At 33.7% G+C, this 26377-nt stretch overlaps 2 protein-coding genes across 2 annotated transcripts in view; one reads left to right on the top strand and one right to left on the bottom strand.

Moving 5' to 3' along the window:
- The first annotated feature begins 638 nt into the window (after positions 1–638).
- Positions 639–7207, top strand: LOC100379033 (BMP-binding endothelial regulator protein-like). The gene is made up of 5 exons (XM_006822742.3): positions 639–729; positions 2028–2264; positions 3845–4086; positions 5587–5879; positions 6922–7207. Exons 1-5 carry the CDS (start codon positions 669–671, stop codon positions 6929–6931), a joined length of 843 nt encoding a protein of 280 aa, XP_006822805.2. The 5' UTR covers positions 639–668; the 3' UTR covers positions 6932–7207.
- Positions 7208–8234: 1027 nt separating this feature from the next.
- Positions 8235–26377, bottom strand: part of LOC100378885 (haloacid dehalogenase-like hydrolase domain-containing protein 2) — a 31850-nt gene continuing 13707 nt past the window's right edge. Inside the window, exons 3-7 of the mRNA XM_002739720.4 lie at positions 15132–15340; positions 13082–13166; positions 12087–12303; positions 10984–11047; positions 8235–9978 (exon numbers count right to left, since the gene is read on the bottom strand). Coding sequence (XP_002739766.2) covers positions 9863–9978; positions 10984–11047; positions 12087–12303; positions 13082–13166; positions 15132–15340 — 691 coding nt within the window. The 3' untranslated portion in view covers positions 8235–9862. The remainder of the gene's footprint in view (positions 9979–10983; positions 11048–12086; positions 12304–13081; positions 13167–15131; positions 15341–26377) is intronic.

The raw sequence follows: 26377 nt of genomic DNA, 5'->3' as shown, positions 1-26377 counted from the left end.
CTAAGCCACACGCAGGCTGACTGTACGCCAATAAGCTGACTCTGAATAATAAACGTGTAATGAGCGCGGATTCACAGTGACTAAATAAACTTGTGTGTCAGTTTGTTAGAAATGGGACAGTATTATGAATGCACATATCTAGTTGTCTATTTCATGTTCTTTATTATTCCAAGGTAATACATTCCAAATGACACTTTAGTTGTCTGTCCCTCGAATACATTGAACAGCAGAAACTATAAGAGTATCGGGATATTGTTATTGACCAACCTCATTAGAAAATTCTAGAACTGAATATCGATTAGAATTATGTATGCAAATTAGCATCATATTCACAGTAAATGAGTGGCAGCTGACAGAGGTCAAACTATAGGTCAGTCACCAAACCCCAAAATCAGCTCATACTATAATGGCAGATAAAGCAATAACATATTATGTGTCAGATATTATAATCATTTTCCTGCTTGCATTCCAATCTTTGCTCAGTTATTATGGAATTTTCACGAGAAATACGCCTGTATTTTGAAGACCAACGTTAAAAATCCCTCAAATCTCGAGACTACAATTTACTTGTGTCCCCGCGTCAAGAATGGTACCGCCCAATTGTTTATTATTGACTGAGCCGAACCGATTTTGTCATTACCACATCTGAAACCAAGAAGTGTTGAAGAATGATGCATGCCGGTACTTTGATAACCATTTTCTGCATTGTCGGTTTGGGGTATGCCGCAGGTAATATTATTCATTATCTTAATTTATTATTTTTATAATATAACAGTTTTTTCTTTTATTATGTACTATGCCTTATATGACGATTCTGATTTTCTTTCTAGTGATACCCTTATACCCTTACCGCAAAGTTTATATGTACAACTTGGGATGTCATTTGAGTGCTTTGTGTGTACAGGTATATCGCAGTGTACGCTACGTCTGTTAAGACAAAACCGCAAATTCACAACGTTATAAAATATGTTGTTTCGTGCCACGTTTCGTCTTTAAAGGGCGATGGTCAAACAATGCATTTTACACGCGTTGTATACGTCGCTAGGAGTCCCATATCGAACAGGACGCGGCGCGACGACCACCGCCCTTTAAAATACATTTGAATGTCAATTGTATTTTGTGTTGGTACCCGTTCATTATCTTGTTGGGAAAAGTGTATCTGAAAAAGAAGATTTTTGCAGAGAAAATGAACTGAAAATGTGACTGCGTGGTGTGTGGGTGTTTCATGGTATAGGTTTCAGCTCCCCAAAAATAAAGAAAATCACGCTATAGCAAAAACTAATTTGCATATTAGTTTTTCTTGTTTAGGCAGAATGCTTCGCACATTTTCAAAGGTTGATACGAGTTAGTTGAAAGATGATGGCACTATTATTCGTAGAGGTTATATACGCCGCGAATTAGAAAAAAGGGACGAGCGATGTACGGCAACTCTGCGCGTTAGAAACATTCAAAATATGTCTTTCCTTCCGATTTGTAGACCTCAGGTGACGCAATATGCGCATGCGCTATCTATTCGGGAATCGGGAATTAGGTTTTTGTATCAAATCGGTGGGTCCCACAGACATCTACGAACGTAATACGCCACGGCTCTAATATAAAAACAATTTCTTGCAAGAGATGCCATGTTTTTGTATTACATACAGTTTTATTTATTATATTACGAGAATTACTAAACCTTGAAATCGGATGATTGTGGGTGCCAATTTTACCGAATACCAACTGTTTTTGAGATGAAAGACTGGTATATTTAGAGTAGTCGGTATTTCCAATACTGTCAATACAAATGGCGTTGAATCTGCTCCATGCCGTAGATAGATATCGAGAAGGCCGTTCAAAATCTCTATTTCATTTTGGTTTGAGTCGTCCATCAATGGATTTTAACTTATTTAGAAATTTTACTAATTTTTACTTACATAACCAAACGCATTTTTCGATTTAAACGATGCTGCTTTCACTTATATACTGCAACGTCATTTGACGTCTCGAAAGCGCTCCATAACTAGGAGTTGATTATTTTATTCCAACAGATCCAGATTTCACGTTCACCTGGATGGACTGTGCTGCCAATTTCCTAGAAGTTACAATCGGTCCAACTTCAACTGGTTCCGTCAAATTTCATATCGTCGATGTAACTTCGGGCCAAAAGGTGGCAACTGAAATCCAAGATTACGGAACAACTGTGGTTTATACAGTGCCCGCGACGTTGGATAACAACGTGGAAAACAAAGTTACTGGTCGTGGTTTTCGGGTGCCGCTTCCAAAATGTGAGTACGCATTATGTTAATATATTCTGTTTCACTATTATACATACTACGTAATTTTCCGTTCAACTGCGAGATCTCGCGAGTTGTATGAAAGACGCGCGTCGAACGTCTGCCGCAAAAATCGAACGATTTGATTTCGAACTCGAATTTCTTTATTTCGTAGCTCTCATCGACCGGCCGATCTTCGACAGAGGAATATTGTTTTCGAATACCCTCACTTAATCGAAATTACCTATCATCAAATGTGAACAGCACATTATTAAACATGGAAATGTCCCCAAAATACTTTCGCGTTTGTCGAATCCTACGCGATGTTTGACGCCACTACGACGCTATGACCTTTGTTTGTCCTGTTTTTACGTTCGATTTCACGCACAACGCGTGATTCTCGCAGTGAACGGAAAATGGTTTATTAGATTGACTACTGTTTTGTTTTGTTTTTAGATTGGGTGGGTTTGTTGTATTTGTGCATATTAATAACGTGGCTACCAATACAAACTATTGCCAGACTTTTACAATATGGCGTTTTGTTGCGCACACGATCTAGATAAAAACGTGTGGTCACTTGACGACATGTCAAATACGTTACGACGATTGGAAAAAGTTATTTACCGTTGGTTCCCATAAAAAACGCTTATATCATTTTCAACATTTGGCTCGGATACTACGGTGGCAAAAAACATGGAATTCATAAATTGGGTCACGTGGCTGTCCGAATCTTTTGGAAATTCCGATGAAATCTCGTTACTTTTAATGGAACTGCGCTTTAAGATGAATTCATATTGAAATAGTTTTTTGCCAAATTTTCTAAATAATCAACTATATAACACTTTTGAAAAATATGCGATAATTTGTTTGCTTCTATGTAATTGTCATCATGTTTTCATAAAACTGACTTAGTAAAACAAGAGCCAATCAAATGCAAGTATTAACAATTATATCTGCATAAATTATGACGTAGTCTCGCGGTCGAATCACCTTTAAAGTGTCCTCCGACTTAACTGGGGTAGAAGCCTAGTCATAATTGTTGACAAAATTGGTCATAAATCGCATGGCAATGTTCATTAGTTTATTATGTACAATCATGAAGCTAATGTCCTATGGTACAATGAAATAACATTATTTTGTGTGTTACAGTTAAGCTTATTGAGAAACGTGTCCTAATATTTCTTTTAAATTGCTATTTTTTGAATATTCCCATAGAACACAATGTTAAAAAAAAAAAAAAAAAAAATTGACACTTTTTTAAAAACCCAAAACAAAATGTACTCCATGATTAACAATATATATTTGTTTCATCCTATGTCACCAGGCTAGATTTTGAGATATTGCACAATATCTCTGCCACAGGAACCTATGGTAAAAGCATTATAATAGTGCCAAAATGGCGACTCTCCACTAAAATACAACCACCAATTTCTCAAAAATACGGCTGGTGATCCCAACTTTTTTCAAGTCAATATCTTTATATTGCCTTGGAGTACAATTTATTGGAAAATGAATAAATTCTTGGTATTTTAAATTATGAGTAGGATTCTACCTTAACGTGTCTGGCGTCCACTCACTGATTTTTACACCAGGTGGTAATGGACAGTATGAGCCACATATGACGACGTTCGACGGTTACAAGTTCAATTCCAATGGTTATTGTTCATACACTTTGGTCAAAAGTTGCGATGACACCGTTTACCCAGACTTTGAAGTCACGGCCGATTTCAGAGGAAAGAACTATCCGTACGAACCTCCAACATTCATGGTTGCATTTAACGTCACATCAAATGGAAAGCAACTGATCCGAATTAACGAAGACGATTCCGTATTAGTAAGTTGGACATTGATTCTTCTAAATAATCTGCATTGATGCAAATATCTATAGTATAATGTTAATACGAAGATACCTCAAAGTATGTACGAAGACAGTACAGTGACGGCATCGACCGACGCGCAGCGGATGTTGACGCGACAGCGTACTGTCTGCGTGCATACTTTGAGGTATCTTCGTAATAACCTTATTGTTATACATCTTTTCCAACCAAGGATACATCATGGAAATGCCGAAATCTAAAAAGTTTAAAGCAGAATCAGCGAACTTCTTTGTATGGAGTCCGTTCTTAGTATGGCAGCCATGTTTGTTTTTTATTATTAGAGGACGCTTACGCGCGTAACCATTCCATATTTGGAATTCGCCCTTCCTAATGTGATAGGATAAAAATACCCCGTAAAATACCGCAAAATTACGCCACGCTGTAACTTATGGCATTACGGTGACAGATAATACAAATTATTGCATATATACTGCGGTATTCGTAGTTAAAATCTCCCCCAAAATATTGGTATTGACCGCAAAAATGTGCAAATTAGTAGGTAAAATAATCCTTAATATATATGGACTATAATTGTTCAACTATATTTTGAAGACACGTCGTCAAAAAATGACTTCAATCAGGAACAGGGGTTGGAAAATATGATATAATTTGCTCGTTACATCGACTAGATATTTGATCGCCGCCGATAGCTCTATGCACGATATTCCCGTTACAGACGAATAATTGTATAAAAAAAACAACCAATCGATATATCAACAGTCTACATATTGCGAGCGACTGCAATGGTCTTTGTATCATACTTGAAACAATCCGAAACATTGAATAAAAGCAAAGTTGTATATTTTCATCGATTTAGAATTAAATTAGTGTAACCATATATGTAGTATATTAGTCGGCTAAATAGCATGTCAACTTTTATTTATTTTAATAATGTTCATTTATTTTGAGTCGAGATAAGGTATGGTGGAAAGCACATGCGAATGAAGGAAACCCAGTTCACTAGTCCTGGTGTTACAATGTTAACTTGAAATTGTAATGTCGAAGTAAATTGTTCCACTGTAGCCTCGTTATAACAAACTCTCTGGGGGACATACAATTAGTTTGTTATAGTGAAATGTTCACTATAATGAAGTACATAATACATTGGGTTTGTTGTGAGCGGGCGACATGCTATGTGTTCATTATATCAGGGAATTCATTATAAAGATGTTCATTATATTGAGGTTACAGTGTACTGTAAAATGACTAATTTTCACCGGGTATAAATTTCGCTGATTTACCATTTCAGGCATATTCAATGGGTTTTAAATACACGGTTTTATCATTTAGATAATGTGTTCTATGCTAAATTTTACATATTCACTGGGTTTTAATTTAGCGCATTTTCAAGTTCCAGTCAGCGAAATAAGCGAAATTAAAACCCAGTGAATAATTAACCCTTCTACAGTATTTAACGACGTAGGCACTCATAAACGCCACTTAATTTTCAACAATAGATCAGCGGAAAACCGATGACTGACTCATTGACGGTGATTGACGATTACGTCGGCAAAGTAAGAAAGGAAAACGGTGTAATCACAGTATATCTGAACGAACTTGGATTCACTCTCAATTGGAAAAGACGGGGGCATGGGATGTCTATCACATTAAACGATGAGTACCTGCATGGACGTGTTTGTGGTCTGCTAGGTAATGCTGACGACAACCCGAAGAACGATTTTGTAACGCCAGACGGACAAAGGACGTTTGACTCTGTGGTTTTCAGTGATAGTTGGCAGGTACCTGGCAGGTAAGATACAGTTTATCCCTTTGCAGCACGTGTGCACTGTTACACAGAAAATAAATTATTGAATTATATTAACTTCAACCCAATCCTCGGGGGCGGAGCTACGTCACAAGACGTTCCACGTTGCTAAGACGCGCACCACTGTACCATGCATTGCTACGGGCTCGGTGCGCGCTGCTGTGGAACGCCGGTCGAGCCGGTGAAAACTCGAGAAAACAACACAAACTCAACTTTGAAGTAATCCCGAACAATCAAATTTATATATGTTACACACGTAGGGCAAATCTTGTTACACTGTTCAGGAGAGTCTCAACAACCATCCCAAAGTACCATTTTATGCGAGTTTTCGGCCTTTGTTTTCACCGCGAGGGCTGCCAAGGGGTGAAAATGCACGGATGTCCGCCCCCGAGGATAATGTCAAATGAATATACATTCTTTATAAAACGCGCCCTCTGGTGACTAAGCATTTCATGACGTAAATTGGTTACACTATCTTTTGCATCGTCGTCCATCAATAGAGATTGTTTCCGAAAATGAACGACTATGTAGCCAAGCTGTTCAATTTGAACGTCATAGCATTCATCCGTTAAATGTCATTTTGACGTCACACAAGCATTTCGTCACGAGAGGGCGCGATGTATGATCGACTCAAACAAAACCATAATTATAATTGCTAGTAATTATAAATCACCGCTATCAGAGTTAGAGGCCATTATGCCGGCACAGCTTTGCCATTGCACGATAATTTAAACCTCTTTTCGCAGGTAAATTCATTTCAACAGAAAACCTAACAAAATTAACTAAATTTATTCGATTTTGATGAGGGTGATTTTATAGCAACAACAATGAATTCCCCACAGCGCCATATTGGATTCGGAGAGGGAGGGGGACGCTATAGGCCCCTTTCCTAATCCAATATAGCGTTGTTGGGGGGGGGGATTCATTATTGTTTGAAAATGCAAACAATTGCATATAACTGAACATAAAGAACGAAAATCATAATTAACCGTATCTATACCTAACTATTTTTTTTATATTTTTTCAGTTGTCCTTAACATAACTGGTCATTCCCGCAGCACACATAATGAAGTTCAAATCTTGTCCACGCCATTACAAATACGTTTCTGAAGATTTATTTTCAGTAGTCATGATACATGTATTTTCGCTGATTTACTTTGATTGGGGTTTGGGTGCTATACAGGTTATCTAAGCGAATATTAAATCTACTTTGCTTATTGAACGATATTCATTTGAGACCGATTGTAACGAAAATCAACGCTAATATTATACATTATTAGTCACACAAGGCAATAAACTTCATCAAAAATGTTTAGGTGTGGTTTGCTATGTGGGAAATAAATACTGTAAAATGACTAATTTTCACTGGGTTTAAATTTCGCTGAACTACCATTTCAGGCATATTCAGTGGGTTTTAAATTCACGGTTTCGTCATTTAGATAATGTGTTCTATGCTAAATTTTTACATATTCTCTGGGTTTTAATTTAGCGCATTTTCCAGTCAGTGAAATAAGCAAAATTATAACCCAGTGAATAATTAACCCTTCTACAGTACTTGGCTACCATGAACGTGAATAACACCTATTGTACACATCAGACTAACATATATTCGTCAAACCATCACGTACAGGGCTGAGGAAAAACCGAAGATGAATACGACACAAGGACAAAATTATAACCCCCCCCCATTGATGATTCACATCACTGCCACAGTAAAGATTCACTATGCCCCTAACCAGTTCTGTGTTCCGACTCGCATTTTGCCATTCACGTTTTTCGTACTTTCAATGTCGACAACACAACACCACCAAAGCAGTGTACGATAGGGGTGGTAATGAATATATACAATCAGCCACCGCTTACTTGTGTAGTAGTAGATCCAATTGGAGTACACAAAGTCTGCAATATGTGACGCCACTGTGCTTTAGTAATCTTGATAGGGTATGTGATTTGAAAAGCAACCAGAGCAGAGCATGTTCGATATCACTGTTAATGATTCTGAATAATACAGCTGTCTCGTGTAATTCTTTCAAGTTGCTAGGTATATAATTGGTTATACCATGGAGCTAGATGGTTATGTAAAATCATATGCACGTTTCCGAACAAAGTAATACAACAGCTATATATGTATAGCCGTAATTTGGCGATATACTGTCATTTAAAGGGCGGTGGTCGTCGCGCAACGCGTGTTCGAATTCCATGTAAACAACGTATTTTACACGCATTGTGTACGTCGCTATGAGTCCCATATCAAACAAAACGCGGCGCGACGACTGCCGCCCTTTAATAAATAATTGTATTAATATACAAACTTTAAAATAAAAAGCAGGGACACTGACACAAAATTAAGAATGGCTTTATTTATGCATTTCGATCTTTTTAATTTTTTATCCAGTTTTTTGTTTGTCAACTTTGTTTGAATTGCATGAAATCTCAGCATCGTCTAGTCATCCCACAAAGCTAACATACTGCGTAATAGATTAGGTTATTAGTAAATGTGGTATTCAAAGATTTTTAAATATGGATTGTATCGCGAGATCATTGGACACGTATTTGAGTTCAGCAAAATCAAAAAACATCCCGCTTCCACTTTCTAAATACAAATTTATCCCGCCTTTTTGATAAATTGTGGACTTGTTGTTCAGTTTGAACGTCTCTGTGAATTTGGTGTATTTCGTTCAGGTGTGACTTTCAAAGAATGATGATCTTCACTACCAAAACACTTTCTTTCACGTTGTCTTGTCCTCCTGCTTAACCTAGTCTTTTAGGAAAAGTCTTTTAAAAAGTGATACTTCCTTTTTGATTTTCAAGCGAACTTCGAAAAGTACACCTCGTTCTCCGCAAAACTCTAACTCAAATGCGTATCCCTAGGCCTCAACCAGCCAAGTGACCCCCCCCCCCCTCTATCACTGGGAAGCTATAAGCCTATAACATAAACTTTATGTTGCCACCAGCTCTAGACTGAGTGTTCATCATGATCGACTGATTCTGTTTATATTGTGTTCGACTGAGTCTAATTTTGATATCATACTAATTTGTTACATAGTGAAAACAATTATTTAATAGCCCCATCTCATATTCTCTTAAATAAAATTTGTCAAATAAATCAGAGTATTGGAATAATTAAAAAAAAATTTACTTTGTATAAACTATTACATAATTATACTTGACTTGATGGGCAAACTGAAGATCTAGCAACAAAAACACACATACTTAAAGCAGGAGGGGTCGTCACCTGCACATGCGCAAGAATTGAATCCCGTACGATAACAACAAATGCTAAGAATGCAAAGGCTCATGGGTAGACACTTGTTTGTAAACAATGACACGCTGTGGCCATCTGACGCATGCGTATGCGACGACTCCCTCGCTTCAGTAGTCACAAACACATATGATTGACACTCTGGCTTCTCTCCTTTGAATGCATCATAGATGGACTACCATGTGGTCAAAGGGAATTGTGGGAAGTTATCCATTGTTTGATGCTCTCTGCATGGAGCACTCCTCGTCATTCATATCCCCATTATCAGCAAAATTGCACAAGGTAAACAAAAATAATCCATTCTCCATATAAAGAACACCTGACTATTAAGACTATTTTAATGAAGCGCCTTGACAGGTTGCTATATACAGGTTTGACAGGTCACTATACACAGGTTTGACAGGTCCCTATACACAGGTTTGACAGGTTGCTATATACAGGTTTGACAGGTCACTATACACAGGTTTGACAGGTCGCCGCTATATACAGGTTGACAGGTCGCTATATACAGATTTGACAGGTCACTATACACAAGTTTGACAGGTCGCTATATACAGGTTTGATTGCACTTGCACCTGACATTAGTGATCATTTTTAATTGATGAAAGTCAAAACAGATTTGTTTGGCTAACAGAGAGTAAACTATTTTTTGAATCTTCAATTAAGTATCATCAAACATACCACGTCTTAAAATCTTAAGCAATTTCTATGACACAACTTCCTCAAGACTTTGAATAATTAATTCTACAGCAGATGGGAAGTCATCACAAGTCACCGTCGGTGGAGGATCTATTTTCATCTCGTCATTTTCCCGGTACTTGCCTATGAAAGAAAATGTAATGAAATGTGGTAGGAAACACCTTAGCTAGAAGAAATTTATGTCAATACATGTTTTCAATAAATCTAGCAACGTAGTGACTTAGATCAAAGATTGCTGACAGGACAGCATTGATACTGTGCTTGCTCTATTAGGAACTCATATAAGCCACAGCTCTTTCATTTTCGTAAGCACATGTGTCACTAATGGAACAAATACAGTATTGTATACTGACTCATCACCGGTAAGTGTTATTTATATGGGCCTTATGCAAACTTTTGTCATTTACATAAGAACTTGCACTACTAATAGAGGAAATACAATATAGCAAAATATACTGTAAAACATGTTGAAAAAGCGACAGACAATTTTAGTGAATTGTGGTAAAATGGCGTAATAGCGAATCTCTCTTGTCATTGTTGATTTTCGGTTTTCACAATACTTGTCTGTCGCCTGCCAAAACAAATGCGCAGTTATCCACTCCATAAAAACAAAGAAAAACTGTCAAGTGTAATAAAGAAGCGCTCCAGATTTTTATGTTTCTGATTACTGTATACAAATCCCCAAGCCTTGGCCATTTTGAATTTATAATAAAATCATTAGCAACATCTTGAGTTAGCGAATCAGTTCTCTCGCTAAATTTGCAAAAAAAAGACATGCTCGAGAAAAATATATGTTTTACAGTACTTTCAGGAGATACTGTAAATAAATTTTCAACAAATTTAAATTTTCGTGATAATTGAAATTTGATAAATTAGGTCCATACGAACATGTAAAATAAAAATATAATTAATTGTTTCACTGGCACATTTGTTACTATCACTGCCATATTGTTCAAATACTGTTATTAACAGTTTCAAGACATCTACAACAAACCAGTCAATAATTGACTGCCAATGTTGGCTTTTTTGTGTTTGGAACAATATGGTGTTAACAGGAACGTCCAGCTAATGAAAAAATGTTTTTAAAGTATATCTGTAAGATTACAAGATTTATATTAAAGATGTTACCTGTTTTCACAAGTATTCCTTGCATTCCTGCTTGTTGCGCACCTCCCACATCATCTCGTACATCCTGTCATAAAAACATAGTGAATCTTAGCTACTGTAAAATACTTCATTTTCGCTGGAATTAATTTTCGCTGAAAAAGTTTTTTCGGGTCTTTTGTACGGAATTTATTTTCACTGATTTTTGATGAGTTGAATGTGAAATATAGAAAAAAAACTATATTCACTAGATTTTATTTTTACTGAAGCATTCCTTCAGCGAAAAAAGTGGAAATAAAGTATTCTACAGTATTCTCATTAGCAAACATTTGTAATTGAATTTCAAAATGCATCCAGTGCAAAATTCAATATTAAAATGGGAGGGTTGTTACCTGCGCACATGTGGCAATCGAGTCCCAAGCGACGATAGCAACACACACTAAAAATGTAAAGACTCATGGGTAGACGCTTGTTTGGAAACAACGACACGCTATGGCCATCTGACGCATGCGCAGGTGACGACTCCCCTGCTTTAAAACGTTTGAAATGAAATTTCGTAAATATTATGTCATCTCATTAATTATTCATGAAGATGTATGATAACAAATGAGTAAACAAAAACAATGCCAGATGGATTTATCACTTTCATTTCAAAAAAATCACAGCAAAGTAATGTAGTTGAGAATGAAAATGTTTTTATCATCCGCTTGTATTCCCATGTGATCTCTAAAAATTACTTCAGCTCTAACCTTTTCACCACCAGACTTTCTCCCAAATTTTACTGCACTTTTTTCCTTAAGTTCTTCAATATTGCTGGAAATGAGCCCTAATTAGACAAAATATGATTCAATTTTCAGTTTTTACTCAAAAATGTTGTCTCAATCTTCTGATTTCGCTAGGAATTAATTTTCGCTGAAGTCATAGTTCAGTAAAAAATAAAATCCAGTGAATATACCTTTATTTCCTATATTTTACATTCAACTTGTCAAAAATCAGTGAAAATAAATTCCATACAAAACATCCAAAAAATTTAAAATTAATTCCAAGTATTATAAAGAAGATACAAACAGTTGGTCCATGCTGGAAAAAAAATAAAATGTATTTTTATTCTACAGTATATTACTCACATCACCAATCATAACAGCATTTTGTGGTTTGCATTCCATTCCTTTCAAGGCTGAGAGGAAGAATCCCTTTTTGGGTTTCCCCACAACGACTGCTTTGGATTCTGTTGCATATTCAATGGCTTCTACGAAAGGCCCCGGTCCCAGGGCCATTCCATCATTCCTTTTATAGTATCTGGCTTTGTGAACAGCTATAAGAGTGCTGCCTTCAAGAACTAGCCTGTTATCAAAATAGAATAGAATGGAATGGAATAATGTGTAAATTATAGCCCCCTCTATCTTGGAGGGAACAAAATATATTACTGTAGAATACTTTATTGTAGCTGGAATTAATTTTCACTGAATTTTGGCGAGTTGAATGAGAAATATAGGAGAAAAGGTATATTCGATGGATTTTATTTTCACTGAATAATCCCTTCAGGGAAAATAGTGAACATTAATTCCAAGCAAAAATAAAGTATTTTACAGTATGGGAAAATCATAAGATACAGCAGAGAGTATCTCTCTGAGGTTGTGTTACCGCTGTCACCTTGAGATCCACGAGTACATGGCAGTAACAACCCATTGCGAAAAAAACAACTTTATTGAGACCTCGTCTGAACATGATTTGCGGAGGGGGGGGGGGTACCATAGAACATTAGTAGTAGTACATACATTTGTATGGTAACAACACTATTGTGAAATGTTGATAACACTGTTATATTTATAATGGAGAAATCTACAATTTCATCATCGAAAATCTTTTCCCGGAGCTTCCAAATCACTCTGAGCTGATTAAATCAGTTCTGAGGCACTTCATTTGTGAAACAAAAAAATTGACTAATGCCATCAAGAAAAATCAAATGCCAGTCCTACAACAACAGAATTAAGATTATCAGTGTGTACACCTACTTGACTTACCTGAATACCTTATTTATGACATCATAGTTGAATTAATCAGGTGCTAACCCTACAACGGCAGCATTAGGATTATCAGTGTATATACCTACTTGACTTACCTGAATACCTTATTTATGACATCATAGTTAAAGTAATCAGGTGCTAACCCCACAACAACAGAATTAGGATTATCAGTGGATATACCTGAAAATACAAAGGTGATGAAAGGTTAAAGAGTCATCACCTGCGCATGCATCAGATGGCCATAGCTGTCATTGTTTACAAACAAGCGTCTACCCATGAGCCTTTGCATTATTAGCGTGTGTTGTTATCGTCGCTTGGGACTCAATTCTCCCTCTTTATATAGTTGGGTTAGCATCTGAAACTAATATTACTTGTTAACCACAGCACCAGCATTTTTTTTCTTTTCAAATTAAATACTTTAGTCCACCTAGGTACCTGATACTTGTATCAAACTAATTAAGATGGCATTTTTCTAGAAAAAGTAAAAAAATAGAAAAAATAATATTTGTACAAAATTCCATCCTGCAATCTTCTAAAGCATTTACAATTTACATGCACTACTGTAAATCTGTAGAGCAAGCAATACTAAAACAGACTTAAGATTTATAGATTTGATATTTATAGATTTGAGATTTATGATTTATAGATTTGAGATTTATGAATTTGAGATTCATAGATTTGAGATTTATAGATTTGAGATTCATGAATTTAAGATTCATGGATTTGAGATTTATAGACTTGAGATTTATAGACTTGAGATTCATAGATTTGAGATTGATAGATTGGAGATTTATAGATTTGAGATTCATGATTTGAGATTGATAGATTTGAGATTTATAGATTTGAGATTCATAGATTTGAGATTTATAGACTTGAGATTTATAGACTTGAGATTCATAGATTTGAGATTTAAAGATTTGAGATTTATAGATTTATGATTTATAGATTTGAGATTTATAGATTTGAGATTCATAGCTTTGAGATTTAAAGCTTTGATATTTAAGCTTTAAGAATTAATGTGTCTTGGAATTAGGATTATTATGTAGACTGCTGGGTTTGAACTTTACCTTGACATCGCAGACAATTGATTGCATTGATGCTTTACCAGTTTGTCTTGATGCAGGTTACTGAGTAGCATGGTGGTAGTTGCATCAGACTTATGATCGCTAGACCCAAGTTTTCCAATGCTACCTTAGGCTGAACACCAAAACGGATTGACCCCTACCCTGGGTGAGTGTGCCACAGACTTAAAGGAAAAGCCAATTATACAGGCCCAGATTTATTCACTAATGAATGGGAGAACCTTGGTTAGGGTCCACAGGTACTTGTGTTTTCAACCAAGCCTGGTTGACGCCAGGATAGCACATCCAACTGCAATTTGATAGGGAGATGGCCGCACAGCCCTGTCATGCAGTCACAAACATGAATAAGGCTTCTGTGGCAAAAATGCACTATGTGTCAGCACTAGCAGTTACAATTTGCACATGAGACAACAATTACATTCAATGGTCGAAACTGTCACCTGGCACAAAAACATTAAAAAAAAAAAATTAAAAAAAAAAAAAACGAACAAAATAATGTTGTTTGATGCCCTTTTAAAAATCAAACACTTTCCCTAAATGATCCCTACATATATCACCAAGGCAGTTTTAACAAATTGTTTCCTTGAAAATGGGTGATCTTTCAACTCCAAAGCTTACGCCTTGATATCCCTAAAACCTAACTCTGAGATACAGACTTCTTTAAATTGACTTGAATATTAATTTAAGAACTGGAAAAATCCCAAGACTCAAAACTTGCCAGCCATATGTACTTTCATATTGACTTGACCAGATGAGGGTTACAGGATTGCCATGGCTTGACCTTCTGAATCAAATACTGTAGAATACTTTATTGGAATTAAATAAAAAGGCTTTTGGGGTGTTTTGTATGGAATTTATTTTCACTGATTTTTGATGAGTTGAATGTGAAATATAGGAAAAAAAGTATATTCGCTAGATTTTATTTTCACTGAAGCATCCCTTCAACGAAAATAGCGAAAATAAAACCCAAGTGGAAATAAAGCATTCTACAGTACACAAAATTCCTACAAGGACAACACAATACTTCAAATGTAAATGTGAAGCAGTAGTACAGTATTTATACCTTCAAAGTCTTCCAATGCACTATCTTGTAATAACAGTAATGGCCTGAGTTTTCTTTCTTCGACCAGTAGCCTCGCAGCCGTCAGCGATGTGAACATTTCGTCAAGTCTGATGTCAAATCCCAATCGGTTCAGTTGTTCGTAAAGTACACGTTTGCAATCTTTTGTCGTATTTGTCACAAATTTCAATGGTATCCTGGTGTTTCGCAACCTTTGTTAATAAAAATAAAACTGTGAACATCATTAATTTTAGAAGATGAATTTTTTACTCAAAACTATGTAATTTTTTTGTCAACTTGTTTTCATGTTTCCACTTTTGTTTAACAGGCTCTGTAGACAAAATTATGTTCATTTGGTGAAAACGTCACAATGAAATGCGACATAAATTAGGATGGTGTTCAGCTTGAACAGGTTTAACTGTAATGAAGTTCAGTATAAACAGGTTTAACTGCACTGAAGTTCAGTATAGACAGGTTTAACTGTAATGAAGTTCAGTATAGACAGGTTTAACTGTAATGAAGTTCAGTATAGACAGGTTTAACTGTAATGAAGTTCAGTATAGACAGGTTTTGCTGTAATGAAGTTCAGTATAGACAGGTTTAACTGTAATGAAGTTCAGTATAGACAGGTTTGACTGTAATGAAGTTCAGTATAGATAGATTTAACTGTAATGAAGTTCAGTATAAACAGGTTTGACTGTAATGAAGTTCAGCATAAACAGGTTTAACTGTAATGAAGTTCAGCATAAACAGGTTTAACTGTAATGAAGTTTAGTATATACAGGTTTAACTGCACTGAAGTTCAGTATAAACAGGTTTAACTGTATTGAAGTTTAGTATAGACAGGTTTAACTGTAATGAAGTTCAGTATAAACAGGTTTGACTGTAATGAAGTTCAGTATAGACAGGTTTAACTGTAATGAAGTTCAGTATAAACAGGTTTAACTGTAATGAAGTTTAGTATATACAGGTTTAACTGCACTGAAGTTCAGTATAGACAGGTTTAACTGTAATGAAGTTCAGTATAAACAGGTTTAACTGTAATGAAGTTTAGTATAAACAGGTTTAACTGTAATGAAGTTCAGTATAGACAGGTTTAACTGTAATGAAGTTCAGTATAAACAGGTTTAACTGTAATGAAGTTCAGTATAAACAGGTTTAACTGTAATGAAGTTTAGTATATACAGGTTTAACTGCACTGAAGTTCAGTATAGACAGGTTTAACTGTAATGAAGTTCAGTATAGACAGGTTTAACTGTAATGAAGTTCAGTATAAACAGGTTTAACTGTAATGAAGTTCAGTATAAACAGGTTTAACTGTATTGAAGTTTAGTATAGACAGGTTTAACTGTAATGAAGTTCAGTATAAACAGGTTTGACTGTAATGAAGTTCAGTATAGACAGGTTTAACTGTAATGAAGTTCAGTATAAACAGGTTTAACTGTAATGAAGTTTAGTATATACAGGTTTAACTGCACTGAAGTTCAGTATAGACAGGTTTAACTGTAATGAAGTTCAGCATAAACAGGTTTAACTGTAATGAAGTTCAGCATAAACAGGTTTAACTGTATTGAAGTTTAGTATATACAGGTTTAACTGCACTGAAGTTCAGTATAAACAGGTTTAACTGTATTGAAGTTTAGTATAGACAGGTTTAACTGTAATGAAGTTCAGTATAAACAGGTTTGACTGTAATGAAGTTCAGTATAGACAGGTTTAACTGTAATGAAGTTCAGTATAAACAGGTTTAACTGTAATGAAGTTTAGTATATACAGGTTTAACTGCACTGAAGTTCAGTATAGACAGGTTTAACTGTAATGAAGTTCAGTATAAACAGGTTTAACTGTAATGAAGTTTAGTATAGACAGGTTTAACTGTATTGAAGTTCAGTATAGACAGGTTTAACTGTAATGAAGTTCAGTATAGACAGGTTTAACTGTAATGAAGTTCAGTATAAACAGGTTTAACTGTAATGAAGTTTAGTATATACAGGTTTAACTGCACTGAAGTTTAGTATAGACAGGTTTAACTGTATTGAAGTTCAGTATAGACAGGTTTAACTGTAATGAAGTTCAGTATAGACAGGTTTAACTGTAATGAAGTTCAGTATAAACAGGTTTAACTGTAATGAAGTTTAGTATATACAGGTTTAACTGCACTGAAGTTTAGTATAGACAGGTTTAACTGTATTGAAGTTCAGTATAGACAGGTTTAACTGTAATGAAGTTCAGTATAAACAGGTTTAACTGTAATGAAGTTCAGTATAGACAGGTTTAACTGTAATGAAGTTCAGTATAGACAGGTTTAACTGTAATGAAGTTTAGTATATACAGGTTTAACTGTAATGAAGTTCAGTATAGACAGGTTTAACTGTAATGAAGTTCAGTATAGACAGGTTTAACTGTAATGAAGTTTAGTATATACAGGTTTAACTGCACTGAAGTTTAGTACATACAGGTTTAACTGTAATGAAGTTCAGTATAAACAGGTTTAACTGTAATGAAGTTCAGTATAAACAGGTTTAACTGTAATGAAGTTTAGTATATACAGGTTTAACTGTAATGAAGTTCAGTATAGACAGGTTTAACTGTATTGAAGTTCAGTATAGACAGGTTTAACTGTAATGAAGTTCAGTATAAACAGGTTTAACTGTAATGAAGTTCAGTATAGACAGGTTTAACTGTAATGAAGTTCAGTATAGACAGATTTAACTGTATTGAAGTTCAGTATAGACAGGTTTAACTGTAATGAAGTTCAGTATAAACAGGTTTAACTGCACTGAAGTTCAGTATAGACAGGTTTAACTGTAATGAAGTTCAGTATAAACAGGTTTAACTGTAATGAAGTTTAGTATATACAGGTTTAACTGCACTGAAGTTCAGTATAAACAGGTTTAACTGTATTGAAGTTTAGTATATACAGGTTTAACTGCACTGAAGTTCAGTATAAACAGGTTTAACTGTATTGAAGTTTAGTATAGACAGGTTTAACTGTAATGAAGTTCAGTATAAACAGGTTTGACTGTAATGAAGTTCAGTATAGACAGGTTTAACTGTAATGAAGTTCAGTATAAACAGGTTTAACTGTAATGAAGTTTAGTATAGACAGGTTTAACTGTAATGAAGTTCAGTATAAACAGGTTTAACTGCACTGAAGTTCAGTATAGACAGGTTTAACTGTAAAGAAGTTCAGTATAAACAGGTTTAACTGTAATGAAGTTCAGTATAGACAGGTTTAACTGTATTGAAGTTCAGTATAGACAGGTTTAACTGTATTGAAGTTCAGTATAGACAGGTTTAACTGTAATGAAGTTCAGTATAAACAGGTTTAACTGCACTGAAGTTCAGTATAGACAGGTTTAACTGTAAAGAAGTTCAGTATAGACAGGTTTAACTGCACTGAAGTTCAGTATAGACAGGTTTAACTGTAATGAAGTTCAGTATACACAGGTTTAACTGCATTGAAGTTCAGTATAGACAGGTTTAACTGTAATGAAGTTCAGTATACACAGGTTTAACTGCATTGAAGTTCAGTATAGACAGGTTTAACTGTAATGAAGTTCAGTATACACAGGTTTAACTGTAATGAAGTTCAGTATAGACAGGTTTAACTGTATTGAAGTTCAGTATAGACAGGTTTAACTGTATTGAAGTTCAGTATAGACAGGTTTAACTGTAATGAAGTTCAGTATAGACAGGTTTAACTGTAATGAAGTTCAGTATAGACAGGTTTAACTGTATTGAAGTTCAGTATAGACAGGTTTAACTGTAATGAAGTTCAGTATAAACAGGTTTAACTGCACTGAAGTTCAGTATAGACAGGTTTAACTGCACTGAAGTTCAGTATAGACAGGTTTAACTGTAATGAAGTTTAGTATATACAGGTTTAACTGTAATGAAGTTCAGTATATACAGGTTTAACTGTAATGAAGTTTAGTATAGACAGGTTTAACTGTAATGAAGTTTAGTATAGAAAGGTTTAACTGTAATGAGGTTTAGTATGTACAGGTTTAACTGTAATGAAGTTTAGTATAGACAGGTTTAACTGCACTGAAGTTTAGTATACACAGGTTTAACTGTAATGAGGTTTAGTATAGACAGGTTTAACTGTAATGAAGTTTAGTATAAACAGGTTTAACTGTAATGAAGTTTAGTATAGACAGGTTTAACTGTAATGAAGTTTAGTATACACAGGTTTAACTGTAATGAAGTTCAGTATAGACAGGTTTAACTGTAATGAAGTTTAGTATAAACAGGTTTAACTGTAATGAAGTTTAGTATAAACAGGTTTAACTGTAATGAAGTTTAGTATATACAGGTTTAACTGTAATGAGGTTTAGTATACACAGGTTTAACTGTAATGAAGTTCAGTATAGACAGGTTTAACTGTAATGAAGTTTAGTATGAACAGGTTTAACTGTAATGAAGTTTAGTATAAACAGGTTTAACTGTAATGAAGTTTAGTATATACAGGTTTAACTGTAATGAGGTTTAGTATAAACAGGTTTAACTGTAATGAAGTTTAGTATAAACAGGTTTAACTGTAATGAAGTTCAGTATACACAGGTTTAACTGTAATGAAGTTTAGTATAAACAGGTTTAACTGTAATGAAGTTCAGTATAGACAGGTTTAACTGTAATGAAGTTTAGTATAAACAGGTTTAACTGTAATGAAGTTCAGTATACACAGGTTTAACTGTAATGAAGTTCAGTATAAACAGGTTTAACTGTAATGAAGTTTAGTATACACAGGTTTAACTGTAATGAAGTTCAGTATAGACAGGTTTAACTGTAATGAAGTTTAGTATACACAGGTTTAACTGTAATGAAGTTTAGTATAAACAGGTTTAACTGTAATGAAGTTTAGTATATACAGGTTTAACTGTAATGAAGTTCAGTATAGACAGGTTTAACTGTAATGAAGTTTAGTATGAACAGGTTTAACTGTAATGAAGTTTAGTATATACAGGTTTAACTGTAATGAGGTTTAGTATAAACAGGTTTAACTGTAATGAAGTTTAGTATAAACAGGTTTAACTGTAATGAAGTTCAGTATACACAGGTTTAACTGTAATGAAGTTCAGTATAAACAGGTTTAACTGTAATGAAGTTTAGTATACACAGGTTTAACTGTAATGAAGTTCAGTATAGACAGGTTTAACTGTAATGAAGTTTAGTATACACAGGTTTAACTGTAATGAAGTTTAGTATAAACAGGTTTAACTGTAATGAAGTTTAGTATATACAGGTTTAACTGTAATGAAGTTTAGTATATACAGGTTTAACTGTAATGAGGTTTAGTATACACAGGTTTAACTGTAATGAGGTTTAGTATAGACAGGTTTAACTGCACTGAAGTTTAGTATACACAGGTTTAACTGTAATGAGGTTTAGTATAGACAGGTTTAACTGTAATGAAGTTTAGTATAGAAAGGTTTAACTGTAATGAGGTTTAGTATGTACAGGTTTAACTGTAATGAAGTTTAGTATAGACAGGTTTAACTGCACTGAAGTTTAGTATACACAGGTTTAACTGTAATGAGGTTTAGTATAGACAGGTTTAACTGTAATGAAGTTTAGTATAAACAGGTTTAACTGTAATGAAGTTTAGTATAGACAGGTTTAACTGTAATGAAGTTTAGTATACACAGGTTTAACTGTAATGAAGTTCAGTATAGACAGGTTTAACTGTAATGAAGTTTAGTATATACAGGTTTAACTGTAATGAAGTTCAGTATAAACAGGTTTAACTGTAATGAGGTTTAGTATATACAGGTTTAACTGTAATGAAGTTTAGTATAGACAGGTTTAACTGTAATGAAGTTTAGTATAAACAGGTTTAACTGTAATGAAGTTTAGTATAAACAGGTTTAACTGTAATGAAGTTTAGTATATACAGGTTTAACTGTAATGAAGTTTAGTATAAACAGGTTTAACTGTAATGAAGTTTAGTATAAACAGGTTTAACTGTAATGAAGTTTAGTATAGACAGGTTTAACTGTAATGAAGTTTAGTATAAACAGGTTTAACTGTAATGAAGTTTAGTATAGACAGGTTTAACTGTAATGAAGTTTAGTATACACAGGTTTAACTGTAATGAAGTTCAGTATAGACAGGTTTAACTGTAATGAAGTTTAGTATACACAGGTTTAACTGTAATGAAGTTTAGTATATACAGGTTTAACTGTAATGAGGTTTAGTATACACAGGTTTAACTGTAATGAGGTTCAGTATAAACAGGTTTAACTGTAATGAAGTTTAGTATAGACAGGTTTAACTGTAATGAAGTTTAGTATATACAGGTTTAACTGTAATGAGGTTTAGTATATACAGGTTTAACTGTAATGAAGTTTATTATAAACAGGTTTAACTGTAATGAAGTTTAGTATAGACAGGTTTAACTGTAATGAAGTTTAGTATACACAGGTTTAACTGCACTGAAGTTTAGTATAGACAGGTTTAACTGTAATGAAGTTTATTATACACAGGTTTAACTGTAATGAAGTTCAGTATAAACAGGTTTAACTGTAATGAAGTTCAGTATACACAGGTTTAACTGTAATGAAGTTCAGTATACACAGGTTTAACTGTAATGAGGTTTATTATACACAGGTTTAACTGTAATGAGGTTTAGTATAGACAGGTTTAACTGTAATGAAGTTTAGTATAAACAGGTTTAACTGTAATGAAGTTTAGTATAGACAGGTTTAACTGTAATGAAGTAAGCAAATAACACCGAATAAACGGCAAGGTAAAGACTATGTCTAATTATAGTAAATACGTACTGCGTGCGTGACTCGAACCGGCGCTCGCGTACGGCACCTAATCGCCTAGCTTCACGCCACTACACGTCTTCCCCTCGGCCACCGGGCATCCCCAAAAAAGGATGCTTAATAACCGAGCTTATTACGTGCAGAGAACGTGAAACCCGTCCACGCGATACGCGCCACACAGCATGGCCAGAATGCGGCAAAGGCCTTCAGATCTGGCTGTAGTAGGATGGTGAAAGTAACGGTACAGCATTTTAACAATGAATAAGTACTGAGAAATAATTTTTAAACTCATAGTTGCTGTCGACATAGGAAGTAAAGTAAGCAAATAACACCGAATAAACGGCAAGGTAAAGACTATGTCTAATTATAGTAAATACGTACTGCGTGCGTGACTCGAACCGGCGCTCGCGTACGGCACCTAATCGCCTAGCTTCACGCCACTACACGTCTTCCCCTCGGCCACCGGGCATCCTTTTTTGGGGATGCCCGGTGGCCGAGGGGAAGACGTGTAGTGAAGTTTAGTATACACAGGTTTAACTGTAATGAAGTTCAGTATAAACAGGTTTAACTGTAATGAAGTTCAGTATACACAGGTTTAACTGTAATGAGGTTTAGTATATACAGGTTTAACTGTAATGAAGTTTAGTATACACAGGTTTAACTGTAATGAAGTTCAGTATAAACAGGTTTAACTGTAATGAAGTTCAGTATACACAGGTTTAACTGTAATGAGGTTTAGTATATACAGGTTTAACTGTAATGAAGTTTAGTATATACAGGTTTAACTGTAATGAAGTTTAGTATAAACAGGTTTAACTGTAATGAAGTTTAGTATAAACAGGTTTAACTGTAATGAAGTTTAGTATAGACAGGTTTAACTGTAATGAAGTTTAGTATACACAGGTTTAACTGTAATGAAGTTCAGTATAAACAGGTTTAACTGTAATGAAGTTCAGTATACACAGGTTTAACTGTAATGAGGTTTAGTATAGACAGGTTTAACTGTAATGAAGTTTAGTATATACAGGTTTAACTGTAATGAAGTTTAGTATATACAGGTTTAACTGTAATGAAGTTTAGTATACACAGGTTTAACTGTAATGAAGTTCAGTATAAACAGGTTTAACTGTAATGAAGTTTAGTATAAACAGGTTTAACTGTAATGAAGTTTAGTATAAACAGGTTTAACTGTAATGAAGTTCAGTATAAACAGGTTTAACTGTAATGAAGTTTAGTATACACAGGTTTAACTGTAATGAAGTTTAGTATACACAGGTTTAACTGTAATGAAGTTCAGTATAAACAGGTTTAACTGTAATGAAGTTTAGTATAAACAGGTTTAACTGTAATGAAGTTTAGTATAAACAGGTTTAACTGTAATGAAGTTTAGTATAAACAGGTTTAACTGTAATGAAGTTTAGTATAAACAGGTTTAACTGTAATGAAGTTTAGTATATACAGGTTTAACTGTAATGAGGTTTAGTATATACAGGTTTAACTGTAATGAAGTTTAGTATAAACAGGTTTAACTGTAATGAAGTTTAGTATACACAGGTTTAACTGTAATGAGGTTTAGTATAAACAGGTTTAACTGTAATGAGGTTTAGTATATACAGGTTTAACTGTAATGAAGTTTAGTATATACAGGTTTAACTGTAATGAGGTTTAGTATATACAGGTTTAACTGTAATGAAGTTTAGTATATACAGGTTTAACTGTAATGAAGTTTAGTATAAACAGGTTTAACTGTAATGAAGTTTAGTATATACAGGTTTAACTGTAATGAAGTTTAGTATACACAGGTTTAACTGTAATGAAGTTTAGTATATACAGGTTTAACTGTAATGAGGTTTAGTATAGACAGGTTTAACTGTAATGAAGTTTAGTATATACAGGTTTAACTGTAATGAAGTTTAGTATATACAGGTTTAACTGTAATGAAGTTTAGTATATACAGGTTTAACTGTAATGAAGTTTAGTATAAACAGGTTTAACTGTAATGAAGTTTAGTATATACAGGTTTAACTGTAATGAAGTTTAGTATAAACAGGTTTAACTGTAATGAGGTTTAGTATATACAGGTTTAACTGTAATGAAGTTTAGTATACACAGGTTTAACTGTAATGAAGTTCAGTATAGACAGGTTTAACTGTAATGAAGTTTAGTATAAACAGGTTTAACTGTAATGAAGTTTAGTATAAACAGGTTTAACTGTAATGAAGTTTAGTATATACAGGTTTAACTGTAATGAGGTTTAGTATATACAGGTTTAACTGTAATGAAGTTTAGTATACACAGGTTTAACTGTAATGAAGTTCAGTATAGACAGGTTTAACTGTAATGAAGTTTAGTATAAACAGGTTTAACTGTAATGAAGTTTAGTATAAACAGGTTTAACTGTAATGAAGTTTAGTATATACAGGTTTAACTGTAATGAGGTTTAGTATAGACAGGTTTAACTGTAATGAAGTTTAGTATATACAGGTTTAACTGTAATGAAGTTTAGTATAAACAGGTTTAACTGTAATGAAGTTTAGTATATACAGGTTTAACTGTAATGAAGTTTAGTATAAACAGGTTTAACTGTAATGAAGTTTAGTATAAACAGGTTTAACTGTAATGAAGTTTAGTATATACAGGTTTAACTGTAATGAAGTTTAGTATATACAGGTTTAACTGTAATGAAGTTTAGTATAAACAGGTTTAACTGTAATGAAGTTTAGTATATACAGGTTTAACTGTAATGAGGTTTAGTATATACAGGTTTAACTGTAATGAAGTTTAGTATAAACAGGTTTAACTGTAATGAAGTTTAGTATAGACAGGTTTAACTGTAATGAAGTTTAGTATAAACAGGTTTAACTGTAATGAGGTTTAGTATAAACAGGTTTAACTGTAATGAAGTTTAGTATAAACAGGTTTAACTGTAATGAAGTTTAGTATATACAGGTTTAACTGTAATGAAGTTTAGTATATACAGGTTTAACTGTAATGAAGTTTAGTATAAACAGGTTTAACTGTAATGAAGTTTAGTATAGACAGGTTTAACTGTAATGAAGTTTAGTATAAACAGGTTTAACTGTAATGAGGTTTAGTATAAACAGGTTTAACTGTAATGAGGTTTAGTATATACAGGTTTAACTGTAATGAGGTTTAGTATAGACAGGTTTAACTGTAATGAGGTTTAGTATATACAGGTTTAACTGTAATGAAGTTTAGTATATACAGGTTTAACTGTAATGAGGTTTAGTATAAACAGGTTTAACTGTAATGAGGTTTAGTATATACAGGTTTAACTGTAATGAGGTTTAGTATAAACAGGTTTAACTGTAATGAGGTTTAGTATATACAGGTTTAACTGTAATGAAGTTTAGTATAAACAGGTTTAACTGTAATGAAGTTTAGTATAGACAGGTTTAACTGTAATGAAGTTTAGTATAAACAGGTTTAACTGTAATGAGGTTTAGTATAAACAGGTTTAACTGTAATGAAGTTTAGTATAAACAGGTTTAACTGTAATGAAGTTTAGTATATACAGGTTTAACTGTAATGAAGTTTAGTATAGACAGGTTTAACTGTAATGAAGTTTAGTATATACAGGTTTAACTGTAATGAAGTTTAGTATATACAGGTTTAACTGTAATGAAGTTTAGTATAAACAGGTTTAACTGTAATGAGGTTTAGTATAAACAGGTTTAACTGTAATGAGGTTTAGTATACACAGGTTTAACTGTAATGAAGTTTAGTATATACAGGTTTAACTGTAATGAAGTTTAGTATAAACAGGTTTAACTGTAATGAGGTTTAGTATATACAGGTTTAACTGTAATGAAGTTTAGTATATACAGGTTTAACTGTAATGAAGTTTAGTATAAACAGGTTTAACTGTAATGAGGTTTAGTATAAACAGGTTTAACTGTAATGAGGTTTAGTATATACAGGTTTAACTGTAATGAAGTTTAGTATATACAGGTTTAACTGTAATGAAGTTTAGTATAGACAGGTTTAACTGTAATGAAGTTTAGTATATACAGGTTTAACTGTAATGAAGTTTAGTATACACAGGTTTAACTGTAATGAAGTTTAGTATACACAGGTTTAACTGTAATGAGGTTTAGTATATACAGGTTTAACTGTAATGAAGTTTAGTATAAACAGGTTTAACTGTAATGAAGTTTAGTATAGACAGGTTTAACTGTAATGAAGTTTAGTATACACAGGTTTAACTGTAATGAGGTTTAGTATATACAGGTTTAACTGTAATGAAGTTTAGTATAAACAGGTTTAACTGTAATGAGGTTCAGTATACACAGGTTTAACTGTAATGAGGTTTAGTATATACAGGTTTAACTGTAATGAAGTTTAGTATAGACAGGTTTAACTGTAATGAAGTTTAGTATACACAGGTTTAACTGTAATGAGGTTTAGTATAAACAGGTTTAACTGTAATGAAGTTTAGTATAAACAGGTTTAACT

Source organism: Saccoglossus kowalevskii, chromosome 20 (genome assembly GCF_978046115.1).
Source record: "Saccoglossus kowalevskii chromosome 20, keSacKowa6.1, whole genome shotgun sequence".
NCBI lineage: Eukaryota > Metazoa > Hemichordata > Enteropneusta > Harrimaniidae > Saccoglossus > Saccoglossus kowalevskii.
Note: the sequence above shows the minus strand (reverse complement) of the source record. Positions and strands in the feature narration are given on the sequence as shown.